Source organism: Emys orbicularis, chromosome 4 (assembly GCF_028017835.1).
Source record: "Emys orbicularis isolate rEmyOrb1 chromosome 4, rEmyOrb1.hap1, whole genome shotgun sequence".
Taxonomy (NCBI): domain Eukaryota; kingdom Metazoa; phylum Chordata; order Testudines; family Emydidae; genus Emys; species Emys orbicularis.
This window is the reverse complement of record NC_088686.1, coordinates 144,178,753-144,206,096: the sequence shown is the minus strand read 5'-3', so window position 1 is coordinate 144,206,096 and position 27,344 is coordinate 144,178,753. Positions and strand designations below refer to the sequence as shown.

Sequence of the window (27,344 nt, the reverse complement as noted above, 5' to 3'; positions counted from 1 at the left end):
GGAGAAGTTTGCACTGCTGCTGATTGTGGTGTTCCTGTTGTGTGGATAAACAGAGGACTTGAGCCTCCAGGACTAACAGTCTGGTGCTTATCATGGGCACCAGTTTCACCACAAGGGGTTTTAAAAATCAAAACAGAGTATTTGGGGACAGCAAAAGCATGACGTGCTGTAGGCTTGGCAGTGAAAGTTACCTCTCAGTGGACTTGGGATCCTGACTGGCCTGCTTTTGGGCTGGCTCGTAGCTGCAAAACACCAAAAAACCCCATCAGCTGAAAAACCCGCCTTATAGTGAGAGGTTTCAGAAGTTCAGCCTACTTAGCTTATGGAAAAGAAGGATAAGAAGTGGTTTGATGAGTCTAGAAGTACCTATGTGGGGAGGAGATTTCTGAAAATAGCAGACAAAGGCATAGAGTCCTCTAAATGAATGAGTCCCAATGGCCAAATTCAGACTAGAAATAAGGTGCAAACTTCTCACAGCAAGGGTAATTAACCATGGGAACAACTTACTTACCTAGGAATGTGGTGGGTCCTTCATCACTTGATGGATCTGTATTTTTCTAGCTCCATGATTTTGTGACAGTCAGCTGGGACTGGCCAGGCTTTTCAGCACAGGATGCTTCATAGCTATATGGGGAACCATCCTGTATCAAGAGAGTAAAGAACCATCAATAAAGCTGCTTTATGCTTTTTGTTATTTTTAAAGGGGATTTGGAGACAAGTCTTACCCACCCACAATAGCTCCCTTGGTAGCAGAGCCTGCGGAGTTGGAAAGCACTGATGACGATGACAAAGATGAGGAGGGACGGGAGCCTGACAGCGACCTCTGCATTGCCCCGTCGCTACAAATGGACCTTGGCAATTTGAGCCTGCAGGAGGGAGATGGCTGTGCAAGGCTGATGGAGGAGGAGGAACCCGGTGAGACTGGAGCTGCAGAAATGGCTGAAGATATCGCCGAGGTTCAGCCGGAAACGGAAGATGGCAGAACTCCACAAGGTACTACAGCATGAAAATGAAACCAAGTTATGTGTCTGTGGATCGATGTAGCTGTCACTTGTGTATTAGATTTCCATGTGTTCCCGTTACTTGACTAGCAGTAGCAAGCCTTACATATACTTCAGCTTGTACTGAGAGCGGCTGCCCAGTTCTTGAACAGTGGAGGGACACGGAGCCTGCAATCCTTTGAAAAGCCCCGTAGTGACTGCTGTGAGCCAGGGCATTCATGCAGAAATCATTGCGTGCATAATGTGGCTCCTTGGGTACCATGCTGACCTATAAACACCTCCCTTTCCTCACTGAGTAGTCCATGAATACTGCGTGCAGATGTGGTTGCCCCATCTCCAAAAAGATACATTAGAACTGGAAAAGGTTCAGAAAAGGGTAACAAAAATTATTAGGGATATGGAATGGCTTCTGTATGAGGAGAGATTAATAAGACTGGGACTTTTCAGTCTTGGAAAAGAGACGACTAAGGGGGGAGATGATAGAGATCTATAAAATCATGACCGGTGTGGAGAAAGTAAATAAGGAAGTGTTATTTACTCTCATAACACAAGAAGTAGGGGTCACCAAAGGAAATTAACAGGCAGCAGGTTTAAAACAAAGAAAAGGAAGTATTTTTTCACACAACGCACAGTCAACCGTGGAACTCTTTGCTAGAGGATGTTGTGAAGGCCAAGACTATAACAGGGTTCAAAAAAAGAATTAGATAAATTCATGGAGAATAGGTCCATCAGTGGCTATTAGCTGGGATGGTGTCCCTAGCCTGTTTGCCAGAAGCTGGGAATGGGTGACGGGATGGATTGCTTGATTATTACCTGTTCTGCTCATTCCCTCTGAATCCACTGTCGGAAGATGGACACTGGGCTAGATGGACCTTTGGTCTGCCCAGTATGGCTGTTCTTATGTTCAATCTCTTGGCTGTCCCAGAGATTTGCCTGTTAGTTGATGGGCAGGCAGCAATTCAGTAGCACCTCATGCCTTAGTTGCTGAGCACATGTCTTGGTGGGCTGAATTCTCCTTGACTTCAGTGAGGTGAAGGTTCTCAGCATGCTGTGTGGTCTGGGCTCTATGGAACTGTTTTGCCTGAAGCTGCTGGAGCTGACAACGTGACGGTCTTTCAATATAGTACCAAAACTTCCCTCTTTTGGTTCCGCTTGTGTTATGAGATGCGTTTAAGTGATTAGGGCATTGAATTGAGAGGAGATGTGGATTCTATTCCTGGATCTGCCACTCACCTACTATGTGACTGTGGGCAATTCACTTCTCCTTGCATCTCCATTTCCCCATCTGTATAATGGGGATAACGATACTTATATCTTTGTAAAGTGCTTTGAGAGATTTATGGATTAAGCTAAATGTAATTGTTGTGGGAGCAACGCCGAAGGTTCCATGCTCAAAGGATACCCTGGGTGATGGTGTGCTTAAGAAAGCACCCTCTGGCATGCTGCAGAAAACTTAGTGTTCAAGTACCGTAGTTCATGACATGGTATAGATAATATATTCAATTCAGTGAGGTTTTTTGGCATGACGAGCTTCACAAATGTTGCCGAAGTGGGTGTGATAAAAAGAGAATCATAGAATATCAGGGTTGGAAGGGACCTCATGAGGTCATCTAGTCCAACCCCTGCTCAAAGCAGGACCAATCCCCAACTAAATCATCCCAGCCAGGGCTTTGTCAAGCCTGACCTTAAAAACCTCTAAGGAAGGCGATTCCACCACCTCCCTAGGTAACCCATTCCAGTGCTTAAAGAGAGAGAGACACCTACCTCTTGGGTAGATAAGGTGAGCCCAAGATGGGACTACAGTGGGAGCTAATAATAATTTTGCAGCCAAGCTGGTCTCAAATATAAGTGATTCCAGTATCCCGTTGGGAAGGAAAAACTTCTATGTGACTGTACACTTTTTTGTTTTGTTTTAAACTGAGAATTTCACCCCAAAGGCCCATATTTGTCAAAGCTGCTTCCCCTGAGCAAAAGTTGCCTGGTGTGAGGCTTTCCTGGAGCACTTCTTACAATAAGTGTCCCTCTCTGGGCTCAAAATATTAATTCCTTGTTAGTCGGGAGTGCCATTTTTGGAATCTTAAACTAGAAGCAGCACTCTGTAGAAATGATCTATGTACGTAAACTCCACACCAACAGGGCACTGCAAACAAACCACTTTGGGAAAGTGCTTTTCAAAGGATTGCAGGCTCCGTGTGCCCAAGTTCACAGAGGGAAAACAACCCACCTGAGTGACGTCTGAGAAGTGGTTCTCTGTTTAACAGGCTGTAGTAGGGGTAGGCAATAAGCATGGTAAAAAAGCCAGAATTTGGCCTATGGTATGTTAAAGGGAATTGTATTTAAAACAGATTTATGTAATTAGACTCAGTTCCACTTCATAATAACTCTTAGACCTTTGATCTTCCTACTTTAATCTAGGTAAAACCCTGGAGAGGGGGAGAGTAGGAGGTGAACACTATTATCCTTATTTTACAGATGGGGAAACCTTGGGCACAAGAGAGGTTAAGTGATTATCCCAAGGCCACAGAGGAGAGCTGGTATCAGCACTAGGATTAGAATGTACAAGATCCTGGCTCCCAGTCTTGCTGTTTAGATGTGGGGAACGTAGTGTGTAAATCAAAATGATTTAACGTTGTAAGGTGCAAACTCAGAGGAATCAATACAAAAATAAAGGTCCAGATGAATGAGAGATCATTCTTGTGAGTGCGCTCTCCCTTTCTGCACAGAGGCCCGTGAGAAATGTTTGTGTTTCTACAGAGCGAATGGATGAGTTACTGCATCAATGTTTTTTTCATGCCTTAAAATGTAAAGTGAAGAAGTCAGAGCTCCCTCTACTGACCAGCACCTTCCTGCGCAACTATATGTTCTCATGCTGGTATGTGGTAAGATGACCATCCTTGGGTTTGCATGGTGGGTTTAAATGAAATTGCTGTGGGACAGTGAAATATTTAGGATGAAGCTGCTGCCTTTCATGTAATTTGGGTGTTTACGGTGCATGTTTACACTAGAATTCAATTTATTTGATTGCCAATCAACTCAAGTTGGCTAACCAGTTTATACATCCTACCCTGGACTGTCTCCCTCAATTTCCCTCTTCAAATGGCCATTGGCAATCAATTCAAGTTAAAAACCCTATCAGTGGTTCCCAAAGTGGGATTGCTGGCCCCCTAGGGTTCTGTGGGGCGGGTATGTCCCCTGAGGAGTACTGCAGTGGGGTCAGAACAGTGTTCCAGCACTTCTGCTCCATGGAGGATGCCATTTTGTTCTCAAAATGGCATCGTCTGTGCACCATGACCTTGCACACACCATGTGTGAGAGATCATGCCAGTGGGGGCATTCTGGTAGTGCCCATTCAGGACTACACCACAAATTGTAGTTTAAGTGAAAATAGGGGGGGGTGTAATAACTGCAGACTGTTTACTTCTGGTTCCTTTGTGAGTCTATTTAAAAAATATATATTTTTAAAATAATAAGAACATGAAATTTATGTCTAACAACTGAAAGGGGTTTGGGAAGGTTGGTCAGATGCCAACAGGTCCTTGGCAGAAAAAAGTTAGGAAACCACTGTATATTACAGACATGCTCTTGGTGGTGTTACACCTAACACACTGGAATATCAGCATTGCCTCTGCCGATTTCAAAACAGACTCCATTATCTCAAATACAACATTTAAATCCATTTTCCCGTGTGCAATTCATATTCACACCACTAAGAAGCTTTTAGCACAGAGATTCTTGAAAACTGCATTTATTGTTAATCTTGCCAAACATCAAATATTTTTCCTTGGTTCCAGCTATTTGTTGTAACTTAAAGGTTTAATTGTTTCATCTGTTTGTAGCCCAGAAGGACAACAATTAGACATAAAGAAATCAAGCTACAAGAAGGTGAGATTTCTTGATATTTACGTTTATATATTTAAAAAAAAAATCTGATAAAGTTCTTAGGCCCCCTTGTAAAGAAACCCTTCCCAAAGACATGGATTGTATTCTTTTCTCTCATCACTTGTTCAGTATCACCTTGGTAGACTAACTTGTCCTGAAATCATTTGTATGGGTCCATCAAATATTGCTAGCTCTGTCTATACTATTTTGTGTTGGGGAACACCAATCAAAACTGGGAATCCATTTTGCTAGGTACTGTCCATACACAGACTAGGAGATCGTCCCCAAGGAATTTAGGCTTGGTCTACACTAGAAAATTGTCAGCTTGACGATGTTGCTCAGAATCGTGAAAAATCCACACTCGAGTGGCATAGTTAAACTGACCTAATCCCCAGCGTAGATAGCAGTAGGTTGATGAAAGAATTATTCTGTTGATTTAGCTACCGCCTCTTGGGGAGTGGGATTACCTGCGCCAGTGGGACAACCCCACCAGTCGGTGTAGGCAATGTTTACACTGAAGCACTGCAGCTGTCCTGCTGTAGCATTTCAAGTGAAGACAAGCCCTTAGAAAGTCTGATTATTCCTGTTCTACAGACAGGAAACTGAGGCACAAAGAAGCGGTGATTGGCCCATGGTCACCCACAATCTGTCGCAGAGGTGGGAATTTGAACCCAGATCTCCTGAGTCCCTTTCCAGTGCCTTAACTGCAAGCTGATCCTTCCCTGCTGGGATATTCTGATTACCATCCTGCTGTTTTCCTCTTCAGTGCTAACATGATTTTAGCAGCTGATCTCTCATAGGCGAGAGCAAGGAATTAAAATGTTGTCAGCTGGGAGTAGTAGGTGGCCCTAAGAAGGTCACAAAACAAATCAGTTGCAGAGCCAGTAATGGAACCCTTGGTTTCTTGCTCTCAACACTAGACTGCACTGAGCATGCAAAATACTGCCACGGGGTTGTTACATTTATGGAGCTGAGGAGTTGGTTTTGTGACTTACTTACTGAGATGATCATGCAGATCCCAAAGCAGAGACTGGATGGCTTGGGTTCACTGGCAGCATGAACACAAATTTCAGTGTACCTGACTTTTTCCATTATTTCTGCCTGATGTTTCCCCTTCAGCTCTCCAAGTTCCTGCAGTACATGCAACAGCAGAAGATTGTACAAGTGAAGGAGCTGAACAAAGGGGTGGAAAGCATTGTGCATATAGACTGGAAACACTCCGAGTAAGTTGTCATAAATGGCACTGAAGTTGGTAGAGATGTAAAATGTTATGATCTCGCTGCTTTTTTCATGTGAGTTAGGGATGTCAACCAAATTTCACCTCAGGTAGTTAGTCTATCTACTTCAATTCCCCATTTAAATCGCCCTTATATTCTTTACTTGTCCTAAACTGTTATGTAGGGGTCTTGTACAGTGTAAAATAGTCCACCCAAGAAGTGGGTGAAGTGGTCTATCCGAGCTCCTATGTAGCACTTTACAGAGGAGATAAGTAACATCATCCCCAATTTACAGATGGGGAAACTGAGGCACAGAGCCTCATCTAACATGTCTGCTTCACAAGGGTGAGATTTGATTGTAAAGTGACGTATTTAGATGAAAGAGCCACACCAAGTGCTATTACTATAGATTTTTGATAGTTTACGGCCAGAAGGGACCATTAACTCTTTCATTCTGACCTCCTGCATAATACAAGCTATTAAATTTCACCCAGGTATCCCATTATTGAGCTCCATAACTTGTCTGGCTAAAGCCTACCTTCCAGAAGGGCATTCATCCAGTCTTGATTTGAAGACCTCAAGAGATAGAGAATCCACCACTTCCCTTTGTAGTTTGTTCCAGTGGCTAATCACTCCCTGGTAAACATTTGTGCCTTATTACCAGTTTGAATTTGTCTGGCTTCAGCTGGCAACCATTAACTTTTGTTCTGCCTTTCTCCACCAGTACCTGGTATTTTAGAACCTGGTATTTTCTCCCCATGAAAGTACTTAGAGACGCTCATCAAGTCACCTCTTAGTCTTTTGGATTAGCTAAACAGACTGAGCTCTAAGTCTCTCACTGTCAGGTATTTTCTGCAGCTCTTGAATAATTTTTATGGCTCTTTTCTGTACCCTTTCCAATTTTTCAACATCCTCATTAAGTTGTGGACAGCAGAATTGCACACCCTGCATGCAGGTTGTCTAAAAGTCTTATTTTTTTGGATGCGATGCAGTGTTGAAATTTGCACTTCCAGACTATGTATCTTCTCCAGTATGTTCACTGGCTTGTACTTCACGCATCAGAAATCTCGTGTGTGTGTGGGGGGGGGGGGGGGCAGAAAGGAAAACATAGCACATCCAAGGCAGTCACCACAGTTGTTTCCTTGTGGTGTAGAGCCATCCCCAAAGGAGAAGGACCCACTCTCCCTCACTGTTGCTGCTCAGGAGTTCACCTGGCAACTGATTTAAATACTAATTGTCATTGCTTAGGTCCACCCCTTTGCATTACTCAGACTTCAAACATTGGGTCTGATTGAAGACCATGGGGTTCAAGCCTTATGCTCCTCCCAGAGATGCTAACAAACAGGGTGTCTCACCTGCCCTGTTTAGGGGTCTAAAACCCCAGACATGCGACCTCCTGACAGACCAAACCTGCAACTCACCAAGTCTCTTTACTTCCAAGCACAGGATCCAGGGCTGCAGTCTCTGATGCTGGGAAGCAAGAACAGAGCTCTAATTAGCTGAGCCTTGGCATATTTATTTAGCAGACTGAAATTCAGCACTTGCCCCTGATAGGTTTCCTGGTCTCTCTTGTTCTGTCCTACTCTTTCAAAACTGGTCATTTCCCAGTTGTCTGTCTGAACTCCGTCCACTTTAAAGTGCCACACTTGTATCTCTGAGGTTTTATTTTTACCTAGTAGGGATTGCAGCACTTCAGCTATGATGGTATTCTTGTCAATATGGATATTCTTAATCACATGGACAGATGTTGCTATTAGTAACCCCTAAACCTTTTACAGCAAGAGATTAGAGGAAAGAGTTCCTACCTCTTTAGTACACTTTGGGTATTTGGTAGCAATTCATGTACAGTCACTTTCACCTGTGTGGGGGGTGTCTTTCATACAGAAAAAGGGGGAGAAATTTGAAAAAGGAATAAGGAAAATACAATTGTAAACCCCACAAAACTGGCGTTGGGATTTAGGGGCAGGTTAGTACCTGAAGCCACTTTGGCTCTCTCTTTAAAACCGTGTCCGTTTCAAGTAACTGGGAAACTGTTCTGGAGTCTAGGACCCAAGGAAGGGGGGAGGGGCTGTGCTGGGTATTAGCAAGGCAAGTCAGGATGCTTGTGCAATCCAAACCCTTTTTTTACCTCCTGATTTAAAATCCTGACTATTGCTGCTGGTTCTTAAAATCGGGCACCCTACAGAGGACGCTCGGGTCAGGTGCATCAGCCAGGCCTGCACCGGTAGCAGTGTGTAGCCAGGAAAGGGGAGAGAGGGTGTGGGCCAGAGTGTCTGTTGTGGGAGGACTATTACACTGCTGAGAAGCTGGAGGCTAATGTAAGAGCTAAACAGTCACCAATACTTCCTCACCCAGGAAACTATTGTGAACCTGAGCTTCCTGTTATTTTCCCTATTGCATTTCAGCATTAAGTCATTTGTTGTCCCCAAAGTATTCTCTGCTGTGTCAACTGCCCCAGAGAGTAAATGTGGAGACGGAGAGCAGCTGTACCATGCTCCTGAAATCATACCACTCTATGGCGTCTCAACCAAAATGGCTCCACTTTTCCAGGAGTCGGGACACGGGTAAGTGCTAGCAAGATAGGATAAAACCATAATTGTCCTGCTAAGCCAGCATTCAGATAGGAGATGTAGAGGGGAGACCTATGCCAGGTGCTAAAGGGAATGGTGATAGTTAAGTCATCAGCACTTTCCCTGGGTCAGTATTGAAGCAATGTCAGAGCATGCTGCTAGGAGCACTTGGCTGTTGCTGGTGACGTCATTGGGATGAGAGGAACAATTGAGGCCCTGATGCTTAGTCACCAGAGAATCCCTTAGCACTGTTTACCAGTATAGGTTTGATAACTCAGGTGACCTGGCCAAATTCCAGATCAGGTATTTACAGTCTACTTACGTCAGTTCCCTTTGAAAATTCAAGGGGATACAGTGGGTTCTACCTCACTACACAGCAGTTGAGGAGAAGAATGGTCATGTACGGTTCAACAGCTGCCTTGTTACCCTCTCTGGGGTGCGATTCTGTGCTGCAGTGCTGCCCGACGGAGGTGACTTAAGACACTGTTGTGCCCCCGATTCAGGGCTGGAGCAGCATGCTGTAATTTAAACAGCCTGTGGTGGCAGCCTGTGCTCCTCAGGATGCAAGCTACTCTAGAAGTACCAAATGTTAATATGAACATCTGATTTCTTAATGCAACATAGTAACGATTTCCTCCTTCTATAGGAAAGGCAGCATCCTCTCCAGCAGCGATGTGAGAAATATTATCATCAGCTACGTAAAGACTAATGAGTTGGTTGATGAAACAAACAAGAAGTGAGTAGAAGTGAATCTTATTTGTGCATCTATTTTCACTAGTCAAGCTGAGTGCAGTGCAAAAAGTTAATCGATTGAAAAAATCTGTTCGAGTAGCAAGGAATATTAAAAAAAATTAACATGTTACACTGATCAAATTACCAAACTACAGCACAGGTGCACTAACTTAAAAGCTACACTGGCCTCCACACAAGTCTAATCAGTCACCACCTGTTATGGTGGATTTGGTTCAGCTCCCTTACTTGTGAGCAGGTCATGGAAACAATCACAAATGGTGGCATGCTTGATAGAGAACATAGGCTGTATTTTCACATCTCTGGGAAGAGATGGGGCAGGCTTGCATCTAATCAGCTTGTTTTATTACAGCTTTGTAAAGGTGAATCCAATCTTGTGCGACTGCCTGTTGGATAAATGGGAGCAAGACGAGATCTCGAAGCTCAAATGGGATGATCTCCTGAGCAGGTGACTAATGTTGTTTCCTGACTCTGCTTTAACATTTGCAAAGATTCAGAGTTAGCACTTAACTAGACTACTAAATGATGCAAAGCCATGTCTAACTTTAAGCCCTGAAGTAGGCAGTGGCTTCCTTATTGTCAACATAAAAATACCTACAAATAAACCTTAATTTATAATGAGTTTAGTAGATACTGCTAAGAAAGTGCAAGTTCCATTCTTTCTTTTCTTGCCACCTTGCAAATGACTAGTAACCTAAAAATGTAATATTTAAAAATGGATAATAAGTGTTCACAAGGCAAGTCTAACAGAACCTAGTTCTGTATACGCAATCTATGTACATACACACACAATATAAATCTATCCTCGAACACATCCTTAAACATGTGCTCAGAACTTTGAGACCCTTGATCACTCCTATGGTCTACAGATCTGTGGAATCCCAGATTTAATAAAAAGATCTTGTCCATCCTGCTGTATCTGACAAACTAAACTCAAGCCATACCTGTCTCAGGTGTCTGGAACAACTGCAGCCTTACCACCAGGTGACGTTTTTTGGACATGAACCCATTGTGAGGAAAGGAAACCTTGATCCCATCGACATAACCATAGCACAGAGATCATCCAATAAAAAGGTAAAGGCAGAGAGAGATGAGAGGGAAGAGGTGTGGACGATTAACCCCTCTTTGGATCTTAGTCCATGCTGGAGCTGTTCAGCACTTTTAGGACAGACCTTGCTGGAGTTCGGGGCTTCTGCATAGCCAGTCTTGCCCTTTGTGGAGGATAAGTGGGGGGTGGGTCATAGTAGCCTGGGCAGTTGGGAAACTGCTACAACTTGGCCCAGGACTCTGGTGTAGTTCTGTGCCAACAAGCACCGGCTGTCACTCAATCCTGCAGGTTAGAACTCTAAGGATTCGCGTGCATTAAAGATGTTAAAATTCTTAACACAGCCCTGGCATAGAAATTATCAAGCACATCACATTGTTTAAGTGCAAACAAATGATTGTTTGTGGGGGGAATTCTTTGATATTTTGCCTCCAGCTGTGCTTTTAGAGTGTGTGTGTGTATATATGTAGGTGGAGGGGGGGGTTATAAATTAGAACAGATTGTATTGAATTGATCGGAAATTTTGTATATGAGCCTATGATGTGACACTAATGGGGAAACTCTTAATGCCCAGTTCTAATCAGAAAAGCAGGACAGGGTCATAACTGCTGCTGTTACATAGGTGGTGTTAGATTTTCACTTTGTGGATTATTTTCTTGTGACAATGGCTAAAATCCACAGGTGACCATTATTAAGAATCTTGAACTGTATGGCCTAGACCCGCAATTAGTTGCCACCACTCTCCAGCAAAGAGTACAGGCCAGCGCCACTATTAACACACTACCTGGGGCAAAGGACAGAGTCCAGGTCCAGATCCAAGGCAACCAAATCAACCATCTTGCCAAGTTGCTGCTCGGTAAGTTTGAGCCGCCATGGACGGTGTCAGTTATAAAAGGTAAATGTTTTGATTATAAAACCTAGCTCTGGGATATACTTAAATTGGATTCTTGGTTATATTGCAGAGGAATACCAGCTACATCGGAAATATATTCAAGGGCTGGAGAAGGCTCCAAAGCTTAGCCGGAAGAAGTAAATATGTCTAGTGTAAGAAGTATTCAAATCTTATTATTTATAACCAGTTCTGCCTACAGCTGAGGGGTGAAATCCTGCTCCCATTTAAGTCAATGGGAGTTTTGCTGTTGACTTTCATGAGCCCAGGATTTCATCCAAAGAATGTAATTGCTTGAGCTGTTCAAATTTTTTAAAATAAAAATCTCAAATGTCGTCTTCTTCCAGATATTTTACTAAAGCGTTCCAATGGGTTACCAAATTGCTGGCTTGTAAGCTAATCTTTAACATGCTTTTTTTGGTTAATGAAAGCAGTCTAACAACTAAACAAAGCCTATTCCAGCACATCATGGCCTAGAATTCATACCTTTTGTAGTTTAAAAACGTTTTCAGTTGTCCGCATCCCTTCTCTTCCCCCCCCCCCCCCCCATTGAGCTTTGACAGTGTAATAGACCACATTGGACCCCACTCCTGCACCTAGTTGCAGAATTTGGTGTAAATACAAAAGGGGACTGTTTATTTTAAGGCTCTTGTCTTGCAATGAGCTTCATAGTCTTTTATAAACTGCTGACTTCAATAAGGGAAAAGCTTTAACATGTTTTATAAACACTAATGACCTTACACTCAGATCCCCTTTAAACACTGAACACCACACGAGGGCACCAGACAACTTTAAATAGAACAGACACAATTCTTCTTAATCGTTGACTGTTTTATTATCTTTCTCTTACACTGTTTGCCTCTGAACCAAGTTTCAGAACTTTCATAAAAGCTGAGTGACTTTTAAAAAATACCACAGAATTAACAGGGAGTAGTAAAAAATAAATTACAGCATTGCAAAAATGCATTTCACTGTGCCACAGAAGCTTTACTATTCCATTCTATACATAGTTTTTACATGTTGTACAGCTGACAAAAATTTCACACGTACACTAGGCAACACAATAACCAAAGGCACTGCCAGCAGTATTTTGCGTATCTGAAGGAAGGGGGCCTTTGCTAATGTCTAAAGCTTGTGCCTTTGGCACAGGTCACTTGACTGTGCTTTGCATCAGAGTTTCAAGGTTTTTCCTCTTTAAATGCCCCCTAGCCAACAAAAACAAAAACAGCCCTCCCTCTTTGCAGGAGGTTTTCAGCAGCATTCACTGTAATTGCATAAGAAGCCATGCCTTCTACAAAACCTTAAAGACATGCTGGGGGTCCAGAGTGTGGGATGGTTACTGAAGGGAAAAAAAAAAAAAAAAATCAGTAAAAACACCCATAAAACTTCTAGCCAGCGAGATAAAATTTAAAAAAATCTGGATCTTGCTTCTCAGAACCAATGACATTTTACAGTGTGCTTCTTCTTTCTGCTCAGTCAATATTTGTACAGAATGCTTTCAAGGTCTAAAGCACTAAGGGCTAATTACTTACTGACTTCACAAGTACACTGTGAGGTCAATAAGTATTCTCCCCATTTTACAAGTGGGCAAACACCCACAAAGCCTGTGATTTCCTGAGGCTGTCTCTGCTACCTCACGGTTGTTAAAGGTCACCTGGGGAAGGAATACAGTACAACTAGGTGCCTTTCCCTGCCCTGCAGCCCTATTATCAAACCTGTCTGTGCTACTAGTTAAAACATAAGCTACCAGCTGTGACACAAAGTGGCGTCTCTACACGGTGGCAGGCTTGCTAAACGGTGTAGTCACTTTCTCCCGTTTAAAACATGCTTAGATATAAAACTGGAAAAAAACAAAACAAGCATATAGTCACCTTGGGGGGAAAACTGACAATTCCTTCCTCCTCCCCCCACAAAATCAGCTTCATCCCTACAGTACTTCAGAGAACGGGCAGAGGGAAAAAGTGACTGAGGCCTCTCAGAAAAGCCCTTCCCAACCCATGATCCTCATTAGCTTTACAGTAAAGATTTTACACTTAAAAAAAGGCACTGAGGTAAATCTGACTCTTAAAATTGCCTTTTGTCATCACTTTGCATCTAGTGGACCCAGACCTCTGAAGTGGAATCATTTCACCATATAACAAGTTTCAAGGGATGCTTTCAACTCAGGTAGTCAGTTTAAAGTCATTTCAGGTGTTCCAGCTGCACCTACCCCTTTTCATGGCTTTACCATCAGGTTTCCTTCCTTTTCACACATCCCTTTGTTGCTGTGCGAAGGATCTATGCAGATAAGGGAAAGAGTGAAACCGACTACACACAAAGTGCTTAATCCGACGCATTAAGAGGAAACACTGGAAAAATAACCTGTTAAAAGTAACACCTTAGATTAAAGCTTTCCAGACAGAAGTGTAATTTTTAAGTTGGCGTCCTTTAACATGGGGAACCCTACACCAGCCACATGGAGGTGTGTGTAACCAGGAGCTAGGACTGGATTAATAGCAGTAACTGTGTTGTCTCCAACTGCAGCAATATCTATCTGTAAAAGGCTAAGCTGTTGCTCTGAGAAAGAATGGGGAGTAATGACATTCTTGTTGCATTCTCCCAGCTCTAAGCACCACACGTGGCAGGGTGGTAGTCATACACGGAACCTAGCAGCCTCTCGTCTACGTGCAGAAGGAAGACAGTGGGAGGATGTGGAGGCTCTGTGGGTGGTTGGGTGAGGGTGCAAGGACAAGAGGTGAGAGGATAACGGGAGACAAGCTGCAGGAGGCTGGGCAGTTGCTGTTCTTCTGCATGGCTGGAGATTGTGCTCCAGTTTTGAAGGGTTCTGAACTGAACCATCATCCATGTTCCCTCCTCAACCATCTTGCATGTAAAAAGAGTAAATCTGTAAAACATTGGTCCCTGAGTAGGAAACTGGCAATACACAGAATAGCCGCATTCAGCATTAGGGAACATTTGCTCCCATGCGGAGACTGGCTGACCAAACAATCCTACTTTCACACTCAGCCTACTTTATCTTTTAAAAAAAATTCCCTAAAATGAAGGTTATCTAAAATCCCAATAAAACCTACTGGAAAGACTACGGTGGACTTGGAGCCTTCTTGGCATCTGACTTATGTTTCAGTAGATCTCTTAGAATTGTGCAACAATCTGTTTTGGCATCAACGAGAGCTGCAACGTTCACATGATCTGGTGCAACCAACCCCTGTTGCTTTATCTGCTGCTTCCTGTGGCGCCACCTAACTTATGAAATGACGGAACTACACAACACAATCACACACAAGGCAGCCGCAGCATCTTAAAACAAAGCCAGCAGGCAAGTTGGTGGGAGGAGGGTGAAAGAAATGCAGTTCTATCCTGCCCAACACAATAACCCAGTAGATATTCCTATTTATTTAACATTCAGCCGTTGCCATGAAGTTTCTCTGCTCGGCGACTCAATGCAACAACTGAAAGCTAAGCAGCAGCTCTATTTGGTTTATCAAGGGCCTGCAGATTTAAATCGAGGCTTTCCATTCTTTACTGACGGGCTGTGATCCAGCGATAATGTCTGAGGGAAAAGAAATGCAACGCTTGTCTCTTTGTGGGGCGCGTCATTCCTCAGACAGAGGAACAGGGAGAAAGGGTCAGACAAATCTGAGGTGTCCTGAGAAGTCTCTTCTTTTAAAAAATATCTAGTTTAGTCTGGTACTATATGTGCTTTGTGTTTGGTTATCCAGGTTTTCCTCCTGCTTCTTTCAAAGTCTCCTCCAGTCTTTGTTTAAACTTGCTGTACTTCTTTTGTACTTGCTGAATTTTGTCTTTTTCCTCTCTGTCCAGTATCATTAAGAAATTTTGTAGCTCTGGGATAGAGAATGCATCCCACTGCAAAGAAAGCAAAAACAAAGTGAGATGAGCAGACAGAATACCACCTCCCCTCTGCTTGCCTGTAACATACACACTGTGGTGTATTGTGCAGCTGAGTGCTCATCTTGAAAATCAGAGGAAAAGACACATGCTACCTACCAAGGTCAGTTAGTTAGATTTCTATATACAGAAAGATCTAGTTAACTGGCCTTGCAACTAGACTCTGCAAGTATCTTTCCCCTGATAGAGTGGGTCAGGAATTTTTCAAACCAAACATTTTAATCAAAACCAAAACTGTGGGAAAGGGGCAGTTTAGACAAAATGGAAAAATTCCAATTTTCCAGTAATGCATGTCAGGAAGTATCCCTGAGAAATACTGACAGCTAGGCCATAATTTTGGAATTTAGATACATTTAATCCTGCTTTTTTGATCTCTCCTTGGGGCAGGACTGCTCTCTTGTGGTTAGAATCTGAACTACTTGACTATGTGTCAATGCCCTATACTCCTTAGCAGCTGACAGTTTCATCTTCAGCACAGGTAATAGTCCTGAGGTTTAGCTGAACACTCTCTGAAGTTCTAAGTTGCTGTACTGTGTGGCATATGAAGCCGTAGGAGGCTGTAGGTTTATTATACAGCATAGCATAGGCCTCTATTTTAAAATCGGTGGATTAGCTATGGCTCCATTTAGCTAATCTACTCTGAGGATTAACTGTAGAACTGCATTGCTTAGTTCTATAAACAAACAAATGGATTATGGTCTAAAAACATCAAACAGGCCACAGCATTTTTTACAAATCAGGTTTTTAAAAAACACACTAAGTTTTCTGCACTAAACTGATTGGCTAAAAGGTTCTGAAAAACACAAGCTAAGCTCAAGGAATCCTTTGAGATGCTTTAATATTTATTCTTAAGTGGAAGGTTGGTGTCTAATTCAGTGTTTTGGATGATCAAACCATAACACAAGGAAAGTAAACTTGCTCCCTCTTGTCCCCCGGCAAAAAAAATAAAATAATAAAGTTGTGTTTCTACTGCAGTAAGTCTCACGGGTTTGTTTAACAAGGCCATCTGTTTTTGTAAAGCTATTAACATTGGTGTGAGAGCCAAGGGAAAGACTCCCAGACATACCTCAACTTCCCCTGTTTCATTTTCCTTCAGCACAAAACTGAGAACATCTGTGTCAGGTCCAGCCAGCAGCCGGAGATACAAGGGGTATTCTGTTAGAGAGAGCTTCTGGAAGAGAACTGCAGGGAGGAAGAGAGAGAGATTCTTTAGGATCAAGGGCAGGAAGATGCTCAAGAAGTTACTGAACAAACACAGCATAGGTTCTAAGGCATCTTGAGCTGGACTTTATTATTAAGAGTCACTACAGGACATACCATCTCCAGCAAAGGTGTTTATAAAGGGCGAGACTGCGCAGACTAGTGCTTAAAGAAAATGATTGAAAGTCGCAACCCCTAGATACTAGGTCTGCTGCTGATTAACTATGTGAGGTTGAGTAAAAGTTCTGTCCAGATTAAGGAAATTAGAATCAGTGTAGATACAGACACCTGCCAGGGACAGACTTCACCAGTGCACCTGAATCTGGTCACACATCCAGGTTAGGTGGTGTAAGGCCACCCCCCAGCTTCAAGCTGAATGTGCTGTGAAGCTTAATTACCACTCTTCATGGGCAACATACTCAGCACTGGGTGTCTGAAGTGAGGCCCCCAAAAGCCCTATTTAGGTGCCTAGGCAAGTGGCCTCGTTTTCCAAAGGACTGAAGATCCTGCAGTTCTATCAATGTCAACAGGAGCTGCAGGGGGCTCTGCACTTTTTAAAAATCAGGCCACTTGTTTAGGCTACTACATTAGGATTTAGAAGCTTAATGTTATGCACCCAGTTTAGAAAGTCTTGGCCCAAGGGCTGTGAGACCCTTCAATGAAAGGATCTATATAAACACAAACTATCAGCAGGGAAGAGCCCACCCCACTGGCCAACGCAACCAGGCACAGGTAGACTGGAAGTTGCTTAGTGTGATATACATAAATTCATTGAGTTGGCCCCCATCCCAAACCCACCTTCCAATCTGTCCCACCCCAAAACTGTGCTGTTTAGCCCCCTTTTGGGTGTGTGTGTGTGTGGGGGGGGGAGATTTTAACAGACAAAGGGGCAGCAATACACCCAAATCCCCTGGAATTTCAGTGGGAACAGGGCACCTAACTCTCTCACATGCTTTTGAAATTCCCACCCACAGTCTCCTACACTGTTTTGCACCAAGACTGTCTTGCCATGACAGTTTATAGTGCCAAAGTGGTTCAGCTTCCTGTGATAGTGTTTCTGTTGGATCGCTAATAGTGGATTTTTGGGGGGGGGCGTGGGACATTAGGGTAGTGGGAGTTGGACAGGGAAGAGGCAGATGACATAATTATGAACCATGGCACTAGAGGAGGAAAAGAGAAAGCCGGACAAGTCCATTCACAGCAGCTGCACTCCTTGCCAATTTATAAATACATTTTTAATGTAAATATCTTGTTTATAAGGATGAGTGGGTCATGATGATTCTGCTAAGGTTAAAACTCCAGAAGTCTATATGAGTCAATTAGAATGTCAATAATATTTTGCAAGTACCAAAGATAAGGCACTGTCAGACATCAGTGTTGATACACAGAAGCTAAATAAATGAGGAGAGGGGAAATTCTGGCCCGGGACACTAGGGTACACACTGTTTGGAAAAGTGCTGTGCGTGAATAGCAGAGCGCCCAGGGCTGACAGGACCACGTGGGAAAGACTGAATTCCATGCAGGTGGGTGTCCATCTCAAAGGGCTGAGTCATCTTGAGGAGATTTTGAGCCTCCACAGTATCAAAATTTAGTACATGATATTTTTAAAGCACACAGCAGTCTGCTATAACTGAACTGAAAGGCCTGTGTTATAAATGACTAATTTCCATTGACTTCACTAGGAGTTGTCTCCACCTATGGCAACAACTCAATTTAGCTCAGGCTATAGGGGGCTCACAAGCTAGGTACACCCAGGCACTCATGCCAGACAGTAAGTAGCATCTCCTAGCTTCTGTTACAACAGCTTGTATTCCACAAAGGTGGCCATATTGGCATCTCAGCTCTGACACAAGACCCTGTAACTTAAGCGGGAGCTACTTGTGGTGCTGGAAATTAGATCTTGTGTATGCACCAGTGAACATTACTTGTTTAGCGATGAAACTATGACTCCTGCCTTAGCCAACGGGGGCTGGCCCTGAAGCAGAATAAGGCAGTAGGGTGATATTTTTACTACACAGCGGGAAGGCAAATATTGCCCAGGGATTTAGTATACTGCAGAACAGTAATTAAACCTTCCTTAGGTTCCTAAATAGCCCCCCTCTCTGTAATATCTGAGCACTTTACCATCTTCAATGTATTCATCCTCCCAACACCCGGGAGGCTGCAAAGCGTTCTGTCCTGTAATCTCTATATAGCTCCTTTCACCCTGAACACAGCACAGCAAGTAAGATTATGTACCGACTCTACGCAGCCCCTGCTGCAAGGTGGCAAGTGTGTACCTGGTCACAGAATTGCTCCACCCAGCTTAGGACAGGGAGTGACTTATCCAACAATTGCAGGGGGAATTTGTTAGGCATATTTGATGATCTAAATTAGATTTGGGCTAGGCCACCCCTAACTCCTGCAACAAGTGACCACAAGAAGTCAGGATCAGTGTGGTGGAAGGCCACATATACACGGGTTGGCTATTATAGCTCTTCCCTGATGAATGCAATAGTAAGAACACCGCACAGCAAAGCACATCTTCCCTTGGGAAAGCATTGCCTCTGACAGCTCTGCTATTAGGAATGACACTTATGAATGAGAGGAAAGATGGCTTTATGGTTTAGGCACTGGACTGGGACTCCACAGATTTAGGTTCATTGCCCAGGTTTGCCACTGACTCCCTCTGTGAGCTTGGTCAAGTCACTTGATCTTTCTGGTCCTCAGTTCCCCACCTAATATAATATAATATATAATATAATATAATATAATATAATATAAATATATGGAGATATACCTATCTCATAGAACTGGAAGGGACCTTGAAAGGTCATCAAGTCCAGTTCCCTGCCTTCACTAGCAGGACCAATTTTTTTGCCCCAGATCCCTAAATGGTCCCCTCAAGGATTGAACTCTCAACCCTGGGTTTAGCTATCCCTCCCCACACCTGTAAGACTATCGTCCCTTTGTTGCTCTTTGGGGCAGGGGCTGTCTGTATGTGCAGCACCTTGCTCAGTTAAGGCCTCTACTGTAACGCAAATTACAATCTTACCAACTGTGGCAGAGAGGGGAAGCATCTGGGAATTCCCCTCTCTGCACTGAGCCCCCATGGGACTGGTTGCTCAGAAGGGTGTGAACTCACCTTGCCCATCTCTCTGCATCGACTTGAAAAGTGCAAACTTCTGAGGGTTGTCTACCACCATGAACTTCTTGAGGAGCCCCTGGATCACCTCGCTGACTGTGGTCGTGCTGCTGATGTGCAGCTGCTTGACTGCATCCAGCGGCAAGTAGAAGGACGTTCTCTTGTCCGTCATATCAGCCAGATTCACCTCCTTGAGGGCATCGTAGATAGACTGTGGCCGAATCCCTGCTGGCACCGTCACAGGCCGGCGCAGTTTCAAGTGCACTTTAATGAAGCCCGTGTAAGTGCCATCCTCATTCTAAGGCAGAGGAGATAACGAAAGTCAAGTTTCAATGAGCTCTCATGGGGCAAGACAGGTTTTCAGCTAATGCCAGTATTCCCCACCCCCAGCTGAAGGGGGTTTTGCAGTACTTAACCCAGTGGTAGACATGGTGAGCTGACTTTCTATAGTGCTTGAAACTTTCCTATTAATAATGTAAAAGGAACTAGCAATTTAGGTTTAGTCACTACAGAATTCTTCCTGTTCCTTACTATTCAATAATGCCCCAGGATTCTTCCCCACCCCTTGGCTGTCTCATCCTGTGTAAACTGTTCCTGCTACAGAGAAGAGTTATGGAAACTAACTGACATTAAATACCGTTTGTGCCTGCAATTACACTTCTGTCTCCTTTAACTGGAGATGGCTTTAGAGAGAACGTATAAGCATCTGAACTAGGGTTTCCGGGGGTTGAGCTGTATATGCAGGCTGTTTTCATAAGGTTTTAGCTCCAAACAGTTAAAATCTTGCCGCTCTCCATCTTAAATGATGGAAATTTCATGAGATTTTCACCATCCTGGGCCAAATCTGGAGATTAAGGCCCTTTACACAGACTATATGAGAAATCTAACCCTGGTTAAGCATGGACAACACCGTGGGTTTCCAGGCTGTAACAAACTCTAAAAGATGAGAACTTCTGGAACGGATTACTCAGGTACTGCTTCACAGCTGTCAGTTGGGGCTGACGTGAGTTGCTACAGAGTCCCAGGACTGCCCAGGTTACAGACAAAAGATGGCCCATTTGCCTTAAAAGAAAATGATCCAAGAATAAATAACTCCTTGGGAACCCAGGCTACTCCAATGTTAATGCATGGATCACAAAAGTTAGGAGATGGAAAAAGATCCCTTTGATGACTCCCTGGCTACGGTAAGGGGCTCCTGCAGTCGTTTTTGTTCACTTCAGTCGTAAGTGATGTCTGTTTAAAGACAACTTGGGGCTTGTTTTCACAAACTGAAAAGCTACCGGAAAACCATAAACAACTGAACTCTGGTCTCTGAAATTGTAAAATCTCCATTATTTCTGTTTTTAAAACCTCCTTCGCTCTGATCTATAAGAACTTGTGAAATTTGCTCCTTTTGTTAAATCTCCTTTGTGAACACAGCCATTCTCTTGGCCTCCCAAGACTTACCAACAGGGCTTGGTTTACATGGTTGTTTTTTCCAAGCAGTAAACAAGGCTGCAATCAATGGCTGGAACTGTAAGCAAATTACTAGGGGTCCCACAACTTTGTTTAAAAGTTTGACCGTGGTGGACCAGAATGGCACATCTGTTTCCCCAAGGGCTCGATGTCACCAAATAGGCTGTGTAACAGCTGCTGAACTGCAGTGATGCAGCTTTCTAGTTAACATGACTCATCCAAGCAAGAACAATACAGCCTGATCTATGTGTGGCAAATCATTGGCTGGACATCGAAATTACTCTGAAAATTTCCCCACTGGAAAAAAATAATAATAGAACCATCGTCTGAACTGTGTGGTGGCTCACGCCAAACGGACCCGGGTACAAATAAGGCTGGTGAATAAGCACTTTAGGCTGAAATGAGTGACAGCCCTCAAGACCGAAGCCCTGTGTTATCCGTAGGACAGACCAGGCCTGATTCAAAGCCCACTGACGTTAATGGGAATCTTTCCACCAGTATAGTGGGCTTTTGGATCAGGCCTGGACAGCACAGAAACCTGCAATGCAAGTTTTCCTCCTTATCTCAGCCACACCTCACCAGCAGGGCTAAGCAGCGAGCTCAGTCTCTGTGGCACAGTATTTAGCCTCTCCCAAGACTCCCACTGAGGGAGCCTGGCAGGATGGTGGATTTTTTTTACCATCAACACTTGTCTCCAAGGCAGAAGCGGAGAAGCAGCTAATTCAATGTACATAGTGGCTACTGAAAAGTCAGCAAGTTGCTTAAGACTGGATTTAAGTGCTTTGCTCTACTGAGGTCTTATCCAGGGGGTACAAATTTCAAAAGCACTTTTATGATGTAGGAGCTTAAGTCTCATTAAGTGAATTAGGCTCCCAAGGCACTTAAATGCTTCTGAATTTTTTACCCAGCATGTTTCATACTCCCATCAATTAGCAGTACAGTAGTGCCCTGACCCACCAAGCAGCAATTGGGACCCCTTGGGATAGGGGCTGTATCGACACAGGCTCTGCCCCAAGAGCTTACGCTGTTCTCCTACTTGCATAACAGCAGCCTTGGGCACAGTCAAAGTTAAAATCCAGATTCAAATGCTGCCCCTCTCCCTCCCCCAAGGCTGGGGCTGTTTAGACCCAAGTTTTTGATTCAGGCCAGTCTGTAGCCTTACGAGTTTCAGGAGAAGACAACTGCTCGAACAGGTTAATACAAATGCTATACTCAGAATTCATTTATCATACTGAGGTTCAAATGCCAGGCAAGCAGTCCCTGTACTGGTAACTGATGCAGTTACCACATCATCTGATTATCTGCCCTTTACAAATGCAGTTGTGTCTTCTATGCATTTATACCCTCTGTCGGTGTGTTTTCCTCGCAGTAGAACCGGATTTCCTGCTGCTGTTTGGCAGATGAATCAAAGATTTTGGAGCTATCCATGTCGGGTGAACTTCACCCCTGTGCAAAGGCTCAGCGCAAGGCCTAGTCACTGCTGAGGCCAGAATTAAAAGCCTGCCCTTTGTGCCTGAAGTAATGTAGACAGATGAATAAAATACATACCAGCTTCATCACGAAGCAGTTTGTAACCTTGGCATTGTAACTGTTGATTATCTGTTCAATCTCCTGGGTAGTGGGAGCTTTGGGTTTTTCTTCTGCTGCTGCTTTTGTTACATTCTGAAAGGAGAAATAAATAATAGTAAATACCTTTGGTGTGTACGTCACTTTGCAGCCAGGAGTACCACACGAATGGTATGCTCTTCATGGCCCTGCCTTTGCCAGGATATACATATAAGCACACAGACAGACATAATCCCTGATCCTGAGAGTTTACAATAAGAACGATGGAGAAGATAATGCCAGTTATTGCTATTATTTGTATGGGCGATTTGGGCCTCTAGGCCCTACAAGGATCAAGGCCCCACTGTGCACAGAGAACAAAAAACTAGTCCCTTCCCCAAAGAGCTTACAGTTTAAGTAAGATGGTTGACTACAACCTCCATCAGTTGTCTGCTCACCCTCCATCCACTGGTAGCTGCACTTCAGAGGTGTGTGGAGCGACGTCTCCTTCATTATTAAGAATGTTTCGTAATATTTATATTAGAAGCCCCAGCCATGCAGCTACTTTTGGAAAAGGACACACACAGTGAACCAGCCCCCTCCACAATAGTGTAGAAAGGGGAAAAGTTTGGCCAAAGACGCATAGGCCACCTCTTAGCACGCCCAGCACCATTTTCATGGAAAGTTTTGTGGCTTCCTTAATTTCCCTGTAGAGTGAAGAGGGTTTTGCCCAGAGGACACTTCATTAAACCTGCATGGAATTTTCTCAGATGGATGAAGGTGTTTGGTTGGTTTTTTTTACCCTACTGGAATTCAAACATATGGTTCCAAGGAATCTAAGTGATTTCAAACCTGATGCTTAAAGCTCTAAGCTGTCCTTTCTGGAAAGCTGAGAAATGCCACATGGGTCTATGACGCAGGAGGGTCTGAGATTTGAGCAGTCGGTAATGACAGGCAGTTGGCTGTTATAATTCCAGAGTTCTTCAGTGAGGTATTGATCCAAAGTGCTCTGGGTGGTTTAATGACTAGCAGACAATGGCTCCTACAGGCTGATCAATGGGAAGGTAAAGGAACAGACAAGCCACAAAAGGCATTTGCTCTCTCAGGGTCTTGGATGCTGCTGCACCACACGCTTCATCTGTAAAACATCTCCATCTGCCACGTGCCAGCGGCCTGCAGCAGCTGCATAGCAATGGGTGTTCCATTCAGTGGGCTTGTCACGTTTGCTCCTTGCAATCTTGGTTCTGGCAGTCCCCGAGAGAAATATTTCTGGGATAAGTGCTGCTGATGGCAAGGAAAAAGAAAGAATGGCTTTCCTGAGCCACTTCCCACAGCACTGCAGAAAGACATTCACGCACTGCAAGCATCAAGCAGCAGAGATTGTAGAGTTTCGTGGAGGGGTCAAAAGAGGGGCTGGGAAACAAGCGGCACAAAATAAAAATCTCACCAAGGATGGGAAATGTTTTCGCCATGGAACAGACCTTTGAGCCAGCAGTCAACACAGGAGACCCGAGGGAGTTGCATTTATTATGGCAATTTGTGGGCAGCATCCCTAATGCTTGCAATAAGCCCTCGTGCAATTAATGAAACACACAAAGTCCAAACTCCCTGAGAACTTGGGCATCTTTGTTGAGCATGACTAGAACGAAAGATCATCATGTAGCCAGCTGATTGCTCACTGCCATTTTGTATGGGGAAGTAAGGGCACTCTCCCCCTTCTATAAACACCAGTCACAGGAGGATCTGAGAGTGCTTAGAACACCGGCAGTGAGCTTCACCTCACCCCCTACGAAGTGAGTAACTATCATAGCTTCCCCATCTGTAAAATGGAGGGAGATCACATGGAGTCAGCTGCAGAATCCCCGGCTTTAGCCACTCTACTAGCCATTGCTGCCTCAGTGGAAGGTACCACTTCATCCACCTGCAGCTGCCAAATATTTTTATGCCCCTCACAGCAATGGGAAGCCACTGACTATTTTTCATGGCTCTGCTAGCATTTCCCCCCTGTGCAGAATAGCCAGGATGCTGCTGACAGCAGGTTCATCCAGGCAGAATTTGCAGTTGAATCTACATTTGGTTCTTCCTCCAAGCAGCGCATTTCTAGCAGCTTCGGAGGAGTTTGTAATTACTTCAAAGCGAAAAAGCGATAACTCCACATAAACAGCGAGCAATCTGCATGGCTAATCCATAACACGCGCCTGCCCAAAGGCCTTAGTAATCCAATCAACGCATTTCACAGCCTGCCTTGGAAGTCACTCTGTTCTCTATTGTGGGGGAAACAGAGGGACAAGGGCTCTTTTCTCTCCCTTTCATAGGTTTTGGTGAATTTCCTTTTGGGAGGCTAAATTACAGTCAGATGCAGTGTGTAGGAGGGGTTCACACGCAGGTCTTTTACGTAAGCGTATTCATTAGAGACAATCGGAAAAACACCAGTAATCAAGTCCCATCACAGACAGAGACAGCTCTGGGGAGCTAACGAAAAACATAACTGGGCATTGAGAGGATTTAAGGAAAAGGGCAATAAACACTTCTGGATATGCCTGCCATGAGGGGCTTATTAAGGAGGCTCATTAAAAGCCATGATAGCCTATTTGAACTGTGCTCCCAGTGACGTCAACAGGAATCGCGGCATCTTTGAAACTCGGGCCATGGATGTATCCGAAACAGGCTTAAATTCAAGGGGGTGCTGCCAGCTACTTCTAGACCCAATATACGGAGCCAGATCCTCAGCTGGCGTAAATCGATGTAGCTCCGTTTAAGTCAATGCGGCGATGCTGATTTACACCAGCCGAGGATCTTGACCGTAGAGTCTGTAAAAATCAGCTAACTCCATTAAGGGAGGAAGGGGGATCTGTGGGTTTTCTTGTTGCCACCTGCTCCTCTGCAGTGCTCCTGCCACCGAGCTTGGCAGGCAGGGAGAGGAGCCACAGGAAAGTTGATATATGGGTCCTGATTCCACCAGAATCCAGGGTTCTCTGAGCAGCATGAAGCCTGCTTCTGTGCCCTACGAACCCCATCAGAGGGATCATGAGGATAGTGCCAAGCAGGGGTCAGTGCCAGTATGGGAGACAATTAAATGCTTTTGGGAGGTGCGCAGGAGTCAGGATGCTGCCTCCCCATACAACAGGTTCTGCGAGGTTTGGAGCAACTTTCCCTGTGCCCCTCAACTACCATGGGTTCTATCCCCTGGCACAGCACCTCCTCCTTGGCAGAAAACAGCATCAGGGAAAGCAAAACCAGGGAGAGATTACAAATAAATCCTCCCCTTCCACAGGTTTACATGGAGGAGGGAAGCAAATGACCCAGGTATTTTCTTGTCTGTGAAACTTCAGGTGAAAATCAGACTCCGCTCACTGGAATTGGAAATCTGTTGCAGCCTAGAAATTCATTAAAAGCCAAGTCTCCTCTTGCTATCAAAAAGTTTACATATAGTTAAATTAGAATGGTCTATGAACTGCAAACTTTAGGCAGATTTAGGAGAACCCAGGGATTAAACAGTAATTAACTGACAACCACAAATGCTCTGATATTTGGGGGAACCTAAAGAGAGCTCACAAGACTGGCCCAATGAAATCAAAATCTCCAGAGAGAGTTCCAGGAAAAGTATTAGCATGTGATGGCGCTGGCAGAACTGACTGGGGTAAGCTGGAGCAGATGCCATAGCCAGATACACGTGGTTGTTCATGCTTCTGGTTCAATGCGGTGAAGCTGTGATCACAGAACACATTTTGGAAAAAGATCTGCTCTAGTTCAGACAGGAATAATCCCGGGGAAGGTCTATGGCCTGAGTCATGCAGGAGGTCAGACTGGGTGATCACAGGGGTCCCTGTGGATTCTAGGACAGTGGCCCTAATGTCCTCCAAGGAGGAAACAGAACAGTGCTGATCCTAAGTGCTTCCTTTATTGACTCAGGACTCTGATCCCACAAGTGAATCCATGCAGCCGGGTCTTTGTGCTCCCATGGATCCACGCGCAGGATCAGCGCCATAAAGAGGTGCAGAAAGGAATGGAGACAGCAATGAACGCAGGGCTCAGGGCAGGCCATTTCCAGGACGAGGAGATGCACCAACACTCTCCCTCAGACGGATTATAGTCTAGTCTCTGACCAAGCCAGGGGCGGGGGGGACGGTGTTATTGAAGTCTGCATCAGCTTTGCAGCAAGGTCAGTGGATGTGTTTGGAGAGGTCCAGGGAATGGTCTATTCCTGGCTCCTTGTACTGACTTTGAAGATGTTACTGATGAATCACAGCTGCCTGACTTGCCAGTGCCCACAGACTGAAGAAGCAGCGAGGTAATGAAACATCCTCTGGGCCGCGGTAAGTCAATTCAGCTTGACAGGCACATGCAGGGCATTGCTGCCGCTTACTTCTAATTCATGGAAGCAGGTCACACAACAGGGTACCACATCCTCCCCAGAAACATCTCAGGACCTCTCTCAGCATGTCCCGGGGGCCTCAGATCAGTTTGGTGGGAGAACAGAGAGGAGAAGATCACACTGCAGACGAGGAAAGGCCCTTAGAATCTCCCAGCCCTCCTATAGGCACCCACGATGCCAGGGCTCCAGGTAAAGAGGCAGGAAGCACCTTGAAAAGGCTCATTCCCCCCTCCCCCCAGCCATGCTCCCTGTGGAAACCCACAGCCGAGAGGGGGGCTACACAGAAACAACAAGAGAGTCCAGTCAGTAGAATGGCGGAGGTTTCAGCACACCGGCAGCCTAACTGTGGCAAAGTATTTTGTTGGCCTCACAGCAAAGGAGAGTTTTA

The 27,344-nt window shown here is 44.5% G+C and overlaps 2 protein-coding genes across 2 annotated transcripts in view; one reads left to right on the top strand and one right to left on the bottom strand.

The window, feature by feature from the left end:
- Positions 1-11,652, top strand: part of EIF2D (eukaryotic translation initiation factor 2D) — a 31,703-nt gene extending 20,051 nt beyond the window's left edge. The window contains exons 6-15 of the mRNA XM_065403950.1: positions 704-993; positions 3,756-3,873; positions 4,838-4,883; positions 6,000-6,103; positions 8,503-8,661; positions 9,314-9,403; positions 9,770-9,865; positions 10,371-10,491; positions 11,144-11,318; positions 11,425-11,652. Of these exons, the coding sequence (XP_065260022.1) occupies positions 704-993; positions 3,756-3,873; positions 4,838-4,883; positions 6,000-6,103; positions 8,503-8,661; positions 9,314-9,403; positions 9,770-9,865; positions 10,371-10,491; positions 11,144-11,318; positions 11,425-11,495 (1,270 nt within the window). The 3' untranslated portion in view covers positions 11,496-11,652. The remainder of the gene's footprint in view (positions 1-703; positions 994-3,755; positions 3,874-4,837; positions 4,884-5,999; positions 6,104-8,502; positions 8,662-9,313; positions 9,404-9,769; positions 9,866-10,370; positions 10,492-11,143; positions 11,319-11,424) is intronic.
- A 3,410-nt stretch (positions 11,653-15,062) lies between these two features.
- RASSF5 (Ras association domain family member 5) overlaps positions 15,063-27,344 on the bottom strand; it is a 101,386-nt gene continuing 89,104 nt past the window's right edge. Inside the window, exons 3-6 of the mRNA XM_065403896.1 lie at positions 22,585-22,698; positions 19,582-19,879; positions 16,324-16,439; positions 15,063-15,215 (exon numbers count right to left, since the gene is read on the bottom strand). Of these exons, the coding sequence (XP_065259968.1) occupies positions 15,063-15,215; positions 16,324-16,439; positions 19,582-19,879; positions 22,585-22,698 (681 nt within the window). The remainder of the gene's footprint in view (positions 15,216-16,323; positions 16,440-19,581; positions 19,880-22,584; positions 22,699-27,344) is intronic.